This window comes from Lepisma saccharinum, chromosome 12 (assembly GCF_977018435.1).
Source record: "Lepisma saccharinum chromosome 12, izLepSacc3.1, whole genome shotgun sequence".
Taxonomy (NCBI): domain Eukaryota; kingdom Metazoa; phylum Arthropoda; class Insecta; order Zygentoma; family Lepismatidae; genus Lepisma; species Lepisma saccharinum.
This window is the reverse complement of record NC_139240.1, coordinates 60666155-60679792: the sequence shown is the minus strand read 5'-3', so window position 1 is coordinate 60679792 and position 13638 is coordinate 60666155. Positions and strand designations below refer to the sequence as shown.

The 13638-nt window shown below is 40.5% G+C and overlaps 1 protein-coding gene across 1 annotated transcript; it reads left to right on the top strand.

Moving 5' to 3' along the window:
- Positions 1 to 237: 237 nt before the first annotated feature.
- Positions 238 to 9603, top strand: LOC145996354 (acid-sensing ion channel 4-B-like). The gene is made up of 5 exons (XM_083132785.1): positions 238 to 366; positions 4310 to 4463; positions 6019 to 6195; positions 8015 to 8166; positions 9136 to 9603. Exons 1-5 carry the CDS (start codon positions 238 to 240, stop codon positions 9571 to 9573), a joined length of 1050 nt encoding a protein of 349 aa, XP_082988911.1. The 3' UTR covers positions 9574 to 9603.
- Positions 9604 to 13638: the final 4035 nt, after the last annotated feature.

The following is a 13638-nucleotide window of genomic DNA, read 5'->3' as shown; positions in this document are numbered from 1 at the left end:
CAAATTCTGAAGTGAAATGAAATTGAAGTGTCTCATGGAGAAAAGATAATTGGAGTTTTCTCATATTAATCTTCGCGCGTCATCTAGTAATGGTCAAATAAAAGCTGGGTTCCAACATGGTTGCTTATTAAATTGACTACACGTGGCCATTTGGTCAATTAATCGTCACTTGTTTTCTAATTCCTAATATATCGGTGTAAACTTACCTGCATTAAAACAATAACAGTGAGTACTGGTATGATTCCAAATCTCGTACAAGAACTGGCTGGAATGATGCAAATACAACCTGTAACAGCAGAAAGCCAGGTACTCAAGATCCCACGACTGATCATACTGCTAGTATGTATAGTTGCTGTAATTTTGCAGGTAGGTAACGATCTGAAACGTACTGCTCCGAGGCAAAACAATTCAACGGGATTTCTAGAAAGCTGTGCATCTTGAGTTCTTGAGAGGGAGTATTTTCTCTACACCTGAAGTATTATTTAACTTCTCCCCTTCGGTTAGTGCTTTTGGAGTAAACTAGATGGCAAAACTGTTCTAAAATTGGTATTTCTTGCTTTTTCAGCAAGTATATCGTATACTTCATGTTCATCTATCGGGGGCCATTCTTTTTTCTTTAAATTTTATTTCAGCTTTCATCTGTTTTGAAACAATACCCCACATCTCACTAAATATTGAACATTCATTCCCACTTCGGTAACAGTTACATATAGTGAAAACAGATTTCTTCAAATTTACAGGAGAAATGACGGAAAAGTACGTACGGAATTGAGTTCCTGTGGACTCTTGGAAGCTGGAATAGTGTTTTCTTCCATTCGTGCAACTTATTCGGCTGGTAAATAATGTAATTTTCGGTATTCATGTATCTCCGTTGCACAATAGCTCGTGCCACCATTACCGTCGACTACGTGAATCAAATGTTCCGTGCGTTCGAATATGTAACCCCCTGTCAGTGTAGCAACCACGCGGTAGTTTTACAAGATGACGTGTGAGCGGTTTTTTTTTTTCAATTTAATTTTTTATGTTTGCCTAACCTAACCGAACCTAACCTACCATTCCGTGAATGGTTTGTGAATCATTATTCGCTTAAAAACCTTTTGTGAATAGCTTGTGCGGCATTTTTCGGTTCATAAGTTTGGAAACACTGCATATCAGCTGACGACACTGCATATCAGCTGACGATAGACAACGTGAGTCAAGATTTGCCCGCCATATTGTGTGTAACGAAAGCGAATTAGCAACGACCAATAAATACTTGTAATGTGAAAAATTACGCTTTTTTAAGTGAAAAAACAACATAATCCCAAGTTGAAAAATGTTCCGCTATGCATATAAGGTAAGTACAAATGTAAATAATTCGGAAATAAACGAGTTCAATGTGTTTTCACTATATCTTACTGGTACCGTCACTTCTTGTTGATATTTAAAAGTAAAAATAATTATATTCTTATTACTCATTAACTGAAAGTTAAATATGAAGTTATTTGTAAATTCGCTTTCTTCTGAAAACTTGATTTGACGTCGTACTTTCCTCAAATTTAAAGTGATAATTGCCGTTGAAGTAGTAATGTTTGTTGCAGTAGAGTAATAATATTATTTAAAAAAAAGTTGTGAATTTTTTCAGCCACCTGAATAAAACGTGCCTTTCTTAGTAATTGAAAAATGATTGTACCTAACATTGCACACATTAAGTGCTAAATTATGTAAAGTTAGGTTTATCGAATGATTTAGAATCTATGCATATTGCAAGATTGCTATTTTCAATCATGCCATAGGACAAACCAAAGAGTAAAATACGAAGTATGCAATATAAAAGCATTTCATTTTCTACACTTTCACAACCTCAAAATTCTAGTCTTCTATGCATAACTCACAGCTGCAGGTCTTGTAGTTACACCTGAATATAGTCCATGGTACCATATCGCATGGTGATATGGGACTATTTTTTTCCGCGTTTATAAGATTGACTCAAAATCGCTACTCGAAATGGAGCAGAGGTGTAGTGGAAATGCTACGATATGGTGATTTCTGAAACAATATTTCCGGCGTGCAATGATATGCCACAGACTACAAGTTTTATCATACTTATCATCAAGGGCGTCCGCTGCAATTTTTCTCAGGAGGGGGGGGGGGAAGTCATAGAAACTTCAATTATTATTATTATTTCTAGTAGTAGTGTTTTTATTATTGCTATTATTTTTATTATTATTTTATTACTACTACTACTTTTTATGCGCGGTAGCTCAGTCGTTATGGCGTCTGGCTACCATGCGAGAGACCCAGGTTCGATCCTCGGTGAGGGAGAACCGAGATTTTTTCCGCCTGTTCAAGCGGCTCCCAGCGTCGTATAAAGTGGGTACCTTGAGGAAACTCTGGGGGGTAATGGCGGCCAGGGGCGTGGTGCTGATCACATCACCTCCACCTTCGGCCGTGATCAAGAAAGTGTGGGACCCTAACTCCACACCCCCTATACGCCTTCATGGCGTGGTGCAAAGCATAGGGGAGCACTTGACTTTTTTTTTACTACTTCTTATGTTCTTCTTTAAATTACACACATTTTTAATTCCCATATTCTGTAACTTTACCTACATACAATTTGCATAACTGTATACTTTACATATTAATTCATGTAGGACAAAGCTGTTTTTTATAGTTAGATAATCAGTATAAAATAGACTGTAAGCTTAAATGTAATTATATTACAAATAATAATAACAATGGCTACGATTGGGTTTGAAAACTGGAGGGAGGGGGCAAGATGCCAAAACTGGGGTGAGCAAGGACAGTTTACCTTACCATTGGCAAATAAGGTTTAGCATAGTCCGGGGGCAAAAGTGGCTAAGAGTGGAGGGGCAACTGCCCCCGACGCCCCTCCTAATCGCCGCCAATGAGTATTTTTGTTATAAAATATCGCTACAATTTCACCACTCGAATTACACTAACTATTTCCAGAAATCTCAGGGGGGGCAAGTGCCCCCTTTGGCCCCTCCCTGCGGTCGCCCTTGCTTATCATACTTTTTCACATCAAGTTTTATCATTTTTAACATATCTACAACATTCCAGGCCACGTTTCTAATACACTGTGAATGGCGTCTAATGTACAGATTGCTCACTTTTAAATTATATCTGAATTTCGTCGTGAAACCAGTCGGCGAACGGCAGAAGACTGCGCGCTGAGGCATGCGCCGTAAGATCTTGCGCATGCGCAGAATGACAAAATGAGGTTAGCATGCTCTACAAGGGTGAGCGATGTGCGCATACTTCATTTTGCTCATTGTATCAACATAAATATCAGAAGGATGCGTGTTCCTGCAGAGCTCAAGCTGTTTTCAACGTAAGGATAACGTATCAAAAATTGCACAGTCATTAATAACGCTTTCTCGTTAATCTAGATTCATGAATGTTTCTTGAAATTTCGATACCCAGGAGTATCAACACGTACCAGGATGGTTGATGACGAGAATTCTCAGGCACCTGCAATAACCATATGCCGTTCACCTGGTTATAAGGAGGACATATTGAAGGCAAGTATTATATGAGTACAATTTTTTTATCATTTTTTTTCTACCAGTGCGTTACTTTTACGTTTATCTAGAATATACATGGACAAGATAAAGAACAATGAAGATAGCATGAATAAGTCATGCTGTATAACGGTTACTTCTATCTACACAGAGAAGAATGTTGAGAGATATGATTTTATTTCCTATTACTTTAGTTCTTCGTCTGAGGGAGACCCTGATAGAGGTTAGAAATTTTACATGTAAAGTGTTTTTTTTAAATCTTAATTAACTGCCTTGGTCAGCAACTTTAGCGTTTGTGAGATATATGTAAATTGTATATTCATGCGCTGAAACTGTGAAATCCCCTGATCATTTTTGTTGCCCAGTGAGATACAGATCATTCTGAACTGAGAATCTGGTTTTCAGCAAAAGTGTGAAATTTGAGAAGGGATCAATTTTAAACAATGGAAGACTACAATTGGTAAACGCTGTAAGTGCCACAATAATTCAAACACCGTTTTCCACGTTAAACTGTGAAATGTGCCATGCTTTATAATGTGGTAAACGTGAAATGTGGGTGGTAGCCCTCTAAGTAGTTCAAAGGTCGTGTAAAGAGGTCACTAGTGTGCACGTTCTTACGGGCTGATGTGCGGAACGATGCGATTTCCCAACACTTTCGCTTTTGGCACTTACATCGTTTAACACTTTTAGTCCTCAATACTCGAAAGGGAATAATCAGGATTACTTTTACTATAGTGGGTGATTTTTTAGTTACCAATAATATCCCCTTCCCAATTTCTTTGCAGATGAACAACGTGACAATCGACTTAACATCCTCCAACCCTGAGCCAACCAGATGGAAAGGAGCGTCATTGAGGGATATATGGAATCTCGCCACGTACAGCGCGGACGAAATGATTGTCACCATCAAGTACGGGAACGGAAACGTACATGATCCTGGTAATTATGCTAATTAAGGTCAATTAATGAACATCAAAATATAATTTACAAGTCGTGTATTTGTTATTGTGCTAGTCCTCCGTATAACTGAGTCGTTGAACATTGAAAATGCTAGGATTAAAATATAATACTATTCTTATGGTATAACGTTAATTCTAGAATGTGACGTAATTGTGTAATTCCATACAGCGGTTATGGACTAACCTGTAGATTTTCGGTTACTAAGAGATTGTTGTTCAGGCATTAATATGTGCGAGTATCCTGACAAGGTTGTATTATTTGGTTTGTGGAATTTTGATAAGTGTAATTGAACAAAGGTTGTTGAATAGTGTTTTTATTTGTTTCGGAGTTTCTTTTAAACTTTGAATTACTGAAGTAGAGCAAATAGTAGTGGCAGCAATCTTTAGAGGTGGATGAAAGAAACTTATGTACCGTGGTGTGAATACATGAATTAATGAAATTACATTTTTCTCGTCAATACCTATTTGGTCATTTAAGTCGACGCGAGAAACACTTCTCTCATACAAGTGTACAAGGAAGGTTTTACTTTTCGCCTTGTACACTCGGTAACCGCATCGCTGTAGGTAACGGCGAATGGTTCTGGTTGACACTTCAATGTGAAAGCGTTCTCGAGTCCACAGTCGTAATTCGGCCACAGAAACATGATTGTTGGTCTGGATATAGCGCCTAAATATCCGTAGCTCACGCACGCTCAGCAGGCGTTTTCGACCGGGGGGGTCTTACCTGGCTCTGTAGTACCCGTATTTTGGTGGTGTTTGATGATGCAGTGGACGGTTGACTTGGGTAAGTTCAGTTGGCGCCCTATTTCCCGTTCACTGAGTCCATCCCGTTGCAACTCCACCACTCTTCTCCTCACGGTGGTTTGCCCCTGGCCATGGTGACGATGCACTGCGGTTCCTCGGTGCACAGCACGCGCTTATATACGGCGGACTCCCTTATCGTGTCCGTGACGTCATGCTTCCGTCGAATGCGCCACTATCTGGAATTTGCCGTATGGGTCTGGTGCCTGGTCGAAGTTCAATGTCACGCGTATGTTCCCCGTTTTCGTTCTTTACGTGACCTTGGGTGCAACATGCTGGGATCACGATTCTTGCCTGCTCACACGTCTCCTCTTACACACATGCGTCACTTCTGCGACTTCTGCGGGTCACCCATTCCACCGCCTATGCCTCTGTGCATTTAATCACGTATTCCTTTCTGGTCGAACTTCATTGTCACCAAGGTTGTACATGTAATCCCGGAAACAAATTCCGATGTGAAATAATCCTCCAATAGCAGGGTTGCCTGGGAATGGAAATCACTAGATCCAATCTTGGTTTAGGACAGATAAGGAAAAATAGTTGTAAGTTTTGAAGCTTTCCTGGCAACAAATCAAGAAAAGATTCTCTCGGACTATCAACCAGGTGAGTTGTAGAAAGGACTCCAATCATTTCTACAACTCAGCTGGTCGATAGCCAGAGAGAATCTTTTCATCACAAAATAGCAGTTCGTCTAAAGCAAGCACTGATATGTAATATTCTGTTTATCTCTACAGATCTAAACTTGACAGGCAACTTTTACTTCAAAGCAGGAAGGTGCATCACAGTTACTTCAAAATTCCCTTCAGACGTAGGCTACAAGTACTCTATCACCTTCAAATTTCTCGATCTTCTGAGGGAGGAGAATATTAGTTTTGTGATGTATGTTCACAACGCACTGGAACCATGGACAGGTATCTTCCATGTTATTTTCTATATTTTCAAATACTATACAGGGTGATTATAAAGTCCCATGACATTTTTGGGAAATCGGCGACTAATAACAAAATTAATGGTACTTCAGTACAGAAGAGACACCAAAACACAAAATCAACGCTTTCCGCATGACCTCCACAAAAGTAACACTTTTCCACATGAAAAAAGTATATGGGCCATTCATGTTTGTGGAACAAACAATCAATGGACGCACTTACCTCGACATGTTACAACTGTTCCTAGAGCCGCAGTTGTTGGATGATGGTATCCTTGGTACAGTGGTCTTCCGACAAGACGGCGCACCGCCCCACTTCGCAACCACTGTTCGGGAGTACCTCAACATCAACTTTCCCAACAGGTGGGCAGGAAGAGGATCTCTTCGTATGTGGGCATCTTGTTCACCTGACCTTACGCCACTGGATTTCTTTGCTTTGGGTTTTATCAAAAAGAAGGTCTACAAAACTAAGGTTGCCAATCTCACAGTGCTGAAAGAACACATACGAAATGGATGCGAGATGATCACTCCGGCTATATTGGAGAAGGAGTTTAATGCTGTCTTGTCCCGTTGGGGACACTTGTTTTGAAATTGATGGAGTTCATGTCGAATAGTGTTAATTTTGTGTAGGTCATGTGGAAAAGCGTTAATTTTGTGTTTTGGTGTCTCTTCTGTACTGTAGTACCATTTATTTTGTTATTAGTCACCGATTTCCCAAAAGTGTCATGGGACTTTATAATCACCCTGTATACTGTTATTGATTTACTATATTAGTCCAACTCGCTTACAGAGTGGCAAGTATTTAAGTAGTCTGTGTCTGGTAGGGTGCAGTAGTTACATTGCATTTCTGTTAGGCATACCTTGACATCCAAGAGAATTCCTACTAGTTCCTTAAAAACATAACGTTTTTGTACATAAATTACTTATTGTAACTCCTCACTCCATTTCACCCACCTCTTCTGCATTAAAAGTAGCAATGCTACATGGAAATGTGGGAAAATATAATGACTCTGTACGAAAGGTCCAAAAAGAATCCTTGAAGTATGGCCTTGTCGAAAGTGACGTCATGCAGTGCAGTTCGAAAACGTCACGTAAACGAGCAATCGAGCCCGCAGCACGCAAGATTGCAGTCTTCTTCACCAGACTTCTGCACTCGTTGTTCTTTTGTTTGAAATCATGGAAGTTGAAAGTCGGCCAGATGTCGATTGTAGTTATTCTAATGTGTGGAAATGTATGTATAAGAGCATTTGAAAATGCTATGTGATTTCTATGGTGAAACACAAGTGTTTAAAACGCGGGGAGAAAAAAACGTGTCCTCAGTTTTATCTACTGATCGTATTTGGCGCTGCAGTCGAAGAGCAATGCGAAAGACTTTCACTCCCAGTGGTCTAAGGCTTCGAGACCGAACTGCGAGAACATTCTCGGAGGATGCTCGCTTCAAGTATGGTCTTGCACCTTCCGGACTCTTCTAAGAGAAAACTGGAAAATATATTCGATCTTACGGCCAGTGTCTTTTATTTGTTATGTCGCTTTTCCATACATTTAGGTTAATTGGACGATGATGATGTATGGTAAGATTACTGGATATATTTTGTATTACGTCTTTATATATATATATAAACATGAGTACACACGGGTCTGCAAACGAGCAGATTTCGCGATTATCTCGAAAACGGCTCGTTTGCGGACCAATGTTTACTGAGACTTTTTTGCTTCTATTATCGTGTAGTTTCACCTGTGTCAGTTTGCGCTATTACTTATGAGACACCCTGTATATAACAAACAGTTCTTTTCGTTTTCAGAAATATTTCTAGGAAGTGACGTAGTTCAGGAAGACTACATTAATATTGCCCCTGGTCAAGACATCCTGGTGGATTTCCGAACACATAAAACCCAAGTGCTGAGTCGACCACGGAGTCTTTGTGACGCTGATCCATACTACAGTCTCTCCAGAGTAAGAAATTACCAAATGTTTCGTCTTCATAATAAGCATTATGTTCATGCAAATAACCTACTATATTCTGTATCTATACGATGCATCCCAGCCCTGGCATGGGTGTTTTCTGTGAGTGTCCTCCCATCAATTTCATTGTGTCATCATTCATCCTCGCCTTCGCGATTAGCCAAAAGTTGCAGAAATGCGAAGTCACCCAATCAATCGACCAACCAACCTAGTACGTACCTGGAAGCTACATAAGACATTGACATTCATACAAGTACTAGACAACACATGTAGAGGTAGACTCCCGATAATATTTTATCTCCATATCGGATAATTTTCTATCCGTATTTCAAATATCTGGATATCGGATATTCTGTTATCGGGATATATGGATTATATGGATATCCGAATTGCCCTGATTGTCCGGATATTCTGATTATTCTAAATATCTGGATGTCCATATTATCTTCGAATTATCCGGATATTCAGATATATGGATTCTCCAAAATGTCCGGGTGTATGAATTATCATGACAGTTTTATCATTTATCCTTTTTACGGGCTATCCACATGTTATTTTATAGTCATGTTCGTATTTCACTGCACGGATTTTCTACAAACCCTTCATCAAATCTATACTATCCGGACATACGAATTTTCCGAATTATCCGTTGCATCCGCAACAGATATCGGATAATTTGATTTCGTTGCTATCCCTAACCAGAACCCCTCTTCTGATAAACACCTTCCATTGCAACTGTTCTGCCCAGCCGACCGTTCACGATGAGGTTCCGGGCCTCCACGATGGTACCATCGTCGCCTTGTAATCAAGGGGTCCCCGGTTCGATATCCGATGCAGGTCCATAGTGGTTCGGATCCCGATTAGCCTTACTGTGCATAAGGTGGACTTAAAACACCAACTCAAGCAATCACGTTAAGGTTCCTGCCGCATACGATTATTGATTGATTCTTGTTTTTCCAGTGCATCCAAAACTGCGTCGCAACAGAGGTGACCAACTACGTAGGCTGCAGCGTACCATGGCTCCCAGTACCAGGAGTACCAGAGTGCGACAACTCGAGTTCCTTCTACAAGGCTAAACTGGAGTACACCGTTGCCAGCAGGAACCCGCATAGTTGTCCTTGCTTGCGCCCCTGTCTCAAGGTGCGGTACCCCTTCGTCAACGCCATCAAGCACCCGGTCAACACTGGGAAATGGAGCGTCGTCCATCTGAAGGTATCGTCCAGCGTCGTGGAGATCGTCGAGGAGTATCTGACATACGATGCATCCCAGCTGCTTGCGGACGTTGGAGGATCCCTAGGCTTCTTGCTGGGGGCATCCGTACTGGGCCTGCTTTCCCTTGCAGAGAATTTGATCCTAAGGGTCATGTCGCGTGTGAAACGGTCCTCCACGAGCCCTTAACCGCTGTCGTGAATGTTTCGGGCACTAGCACAGCTGTGCGGTCCACAGGGCCTCTAAGTAAAAAACTAATATAACTATATCAGGACATATTTTAAATGATGTGAATTTAATCATGTTGTTTGCTTTGTTAGTCACTGAACACATAGTTTTGAGAGCGAAACATTATTTTTTAAGGAAACCAAATTCACTAAGCCAAAATATCTCTCAACTGAGTATTTACACACAGCTGATCAACGTGAATTTAGTCCATAGCTATTGGTTAACATTCGTTCTTCAAAACCACGGGTATTCAGTATATGCCACAAATAAAAAATCTGCAATTCTCTTGTCTATTGATCGTAATAAATCGTCGGTGATTTTAACCCTCAAACGCAGTCGTGACGTCCGCGGGACCGCAGTATATAAATATAACACCACAGAAGCAGATAATGCAACCTTTCCCTTCACGCTTTCACAGCACACTGAAGTTGAGGAAGGTACTGACTGAAAGAGAGGTATCCTCAGGGTCAAAATTATGGCGGGGTAACAAGCAAAAGAACACCCCGGTCCGTGGGACGTCACAACTGTAGCTGAGGGTTAAGCAACTCAGGCCTTGGTATTGAACTTGTTTCAATTCTTGAAATAACCAAGGTCCGCAATTGTCCTTAATGTCATTGTCAGAGGATGTACATGGAGTGCAAATTATTCTACGCCTTGTTAATTTTTACCACGTATATATTCTATTTGTATGTTATTTTCACAGTAATATGATTTATTTGTTTGTTTGAACAATGTTGTTATTACAGTTATAGTTTTGGGCTGTATGTTGATTAGAGATATCTAAAACTATCTAATATTTTGTTGATTCGGTTGTCAGGACAACAGAGTGTGAGAAGACTGACGTAATTTACCTCGTGATGACGAAACGACGGTAAGAGGTGAATTTAACCATTGAAACGAAATCCAAATCTATGCGCTAGTGTTGCAATATGCAGATAGGGAACAATGTTAGAAACTGAACACGCGAAAACGAGTGCACAAATGTGCATTTCCTGGTCTAAGATGTTATCTCCGTTAAAATCAGATAAGTTGAATCTACTGACGGCAGCTACTTATTACACATACAGTGAAATAAAAACTATTGTCTGGTGTTTAAAAAGAGTAATAAGATGTTTTGTATCAATATGTTACAACATAAACACAAAGTGTAATAAAAATACACTTTACAATGTAATTTGTTGAAGTTTACTAAATGACACTATGAATTTCTTGAGCCGCGGTCCATATACATTTTATCTGTAGCCCGTGGCTTCTTGACTTATAGTTGCCGTAAAGCCCTTTGAGGGCGCTAGTGGCTATCGCATCTTCCTTTCCACAGGCTATGGTAAACATTTTTACCTAGAGATTGTTCTTGTTCTGGTGTTTAATATCTGCATATTGCTACACTATCGATCCGTCCTTCATGTGGCTTGACATTTAAGCGATACATTCACTTTACCTCTAACACGTCACTGCACACAAAAACGATGCGAAATCTGTGAAAGGCACTGTTTTAAAAGAAAGCAAAAAGTAGCTTGTATTGTGATTGCTTAAGTCAGTATAGTGGTGTTATATTGCAGTGAATGTTCATTAAAGTGATATGACTTTAATAAACCTTGTACAAAGGCAAGACGTTCGTAAATTTTTTCTAACTACACGTCCTGAGAGTCCACAGTGTAGCAATAACGTAAAGGAGGGTCCCATAACTCTGACGCACACGGGGATTGGGCAACCACCGTGACGTGGTAATCCTGTGGCTCCTAGGAAAGGAACGTCACAATTTCTCTACACACTGATACAGATCAATACAATACTATGATCCATGCAATTCAATTTGACTCACTTACTTCGCTTTTCTGCTAATTTTGGCTCATCGCAAAGATGAGGGTGATGATGAAATAGATGAAGGGGCGTTCACAAAGAATATCCATGCCTAGGCTGGGGTTCAAACCCGTGACCCCTGGCGTCATAGAGCGCTGTGCTAACCACTGCGCCACGAATGTTGGCTGTCGATGGCTGGGATGGTAGGGTTGATTACACCTCACTCTAAAAAATATACAACTGGGTTACCACCAAAATTGATGGCAACAGGGCGCTCTTTTTCGTGTTTAGGCTACCGTAAATTGTCGATGTTTAGCACCATATATGTTGTCCTTTTACGGACTTTGCTGTCAAACCACACTAAATGTGAAGATCTTTAACGCTCGATTAGGCCTTTTTATTACACCACTTTTGGTGGCAACTCAGTTGAATATTTCTTTTACAGTGTTCATGGAACCGAGACGTTACATCTTTTTTTCTTCGGTTTTACTAATACAATTCAATTTTTATTCTGCCGCCGAACAACGTCAATAACACAAAAGGAGATCAGCAGTGATTTTTTATATTTAAGTATCTAAGTATTTATACACAAAAAATACTGTATTAATATTTATTAAAGGCCCAGACACCTGACGTCTGCGGTTTACAAACGATTCCGGAATACACAGATTAGTCAGCTTCCGGTGTGGATTTGTTGAGATATTAGACAAAACTTAGTGGTTACTTCACTGAGTACTTACGTCTTCGATGTAACTACTTAGGTATTCAATTCACTTGGCGATAAACACGCCGAAAAACACTAATGTTGAACACTTAGGAGGAGTTGGGGGGGGGGGGAAGCACAAATCTTGCTGATACCGAGTTGGACGTCTTCAATCTTCTAATCCTCCTGTCGTTGGTTCATAAAAAACATGTAGCCTCTCTTTTTTAGTAACCTTTCCTCATGTTCTGATAGAGATACTGCACAAGCCGATAGTTCGCTCACAGTTTATTCTATAGACACTATTTCTCTTTCCGGCAGAGATCATGACCGTTAGTTCACTTACAGTTTTTCACGGCCCGCGAAACCAATAACCAACGTAACACGGATCCTAACCGTATCAATGCTTGACTCGGACTGTCTTCTCTGCAACGCACATCAACCGTTCACTAGAAAAGACGTTAACTTCTCTTGCCGCCTTTTTTCACCAGCGAGGGCGGTTCAACTTTTATAAGGGGTGCGTCAAGATCGGTTACAACGTCATCTAAACCAGACCCTTCGAGACGAGGCAGACCTCTAAAATCGAGAAATAGTGTCGTAGACTTACGGTCTCCAAGTCTTCGGTATACCTAAACCATAGGCGTGCGCACGGGAGGAAACGGGGAAAATCCCCCCCTAATCATGGACGTCCGCAGATTATTGCCACTGAGGGACAAGCAAGGTATTTTTCATGGGGCATATTATCCCGATAATAGTGTTGCCCCCTCAAAAACACCTCTTGAATTTGAAATTATCGTATTCCTGCATCCATTATAATAATTACTGTAAGTTATTATGACTGAAATTAAATTATACGTTTGAAAATGTACTTTTAGGTTGACATTCGGTTTCTAAGGGGAGATGTGCCATCCATGCTCCTCTTCCAGACGTCCATGCCCCTATATTATTATATTTTTACCTAGAAATTTAGGATAGAGGAATCTTATCGCCGTTATTAAACAATATTATATTCTTTAAGATTGATCGATTTATTGATGAATGGACATATACAAACAACCATGCCCGAGCTGGATTCGAACCCGGTACCCCTAGCGTTCGCAGCGCGATATGCTAACCACTCTTTTTTATTTTTTAAATAAGGAAATACCCCCTACACTGAGGTATCCCCCACCATTCACACTTTTTCTCACTTTTACACTTTTCAATTGTTACAGTTTCTCAGTTTCTTATCATCTGGACAAACACAAATACCCATGCCTTACCCGGGACTCGAACCCAGAACCCCTGGTTGTAGCGCGCTCTGCTAACCACTCCGCCACGGGGGTCGACACACTCGGCCACGGGGTCCTGCCATATATTCTTAAAGAAAATAAAGTACTTTCAGGCCGATTAAAGTTCAAAGCAACTACGGGGGAAGGTGGTGCATTGGCCCCCATCCTTGGACGGAAATCAATTTTAGGAGGGGGGCAAACATGGAAGTAAAGGATAGCAAGACTAGTAGATTCTAAGAGTAGCAGGACAAAAGG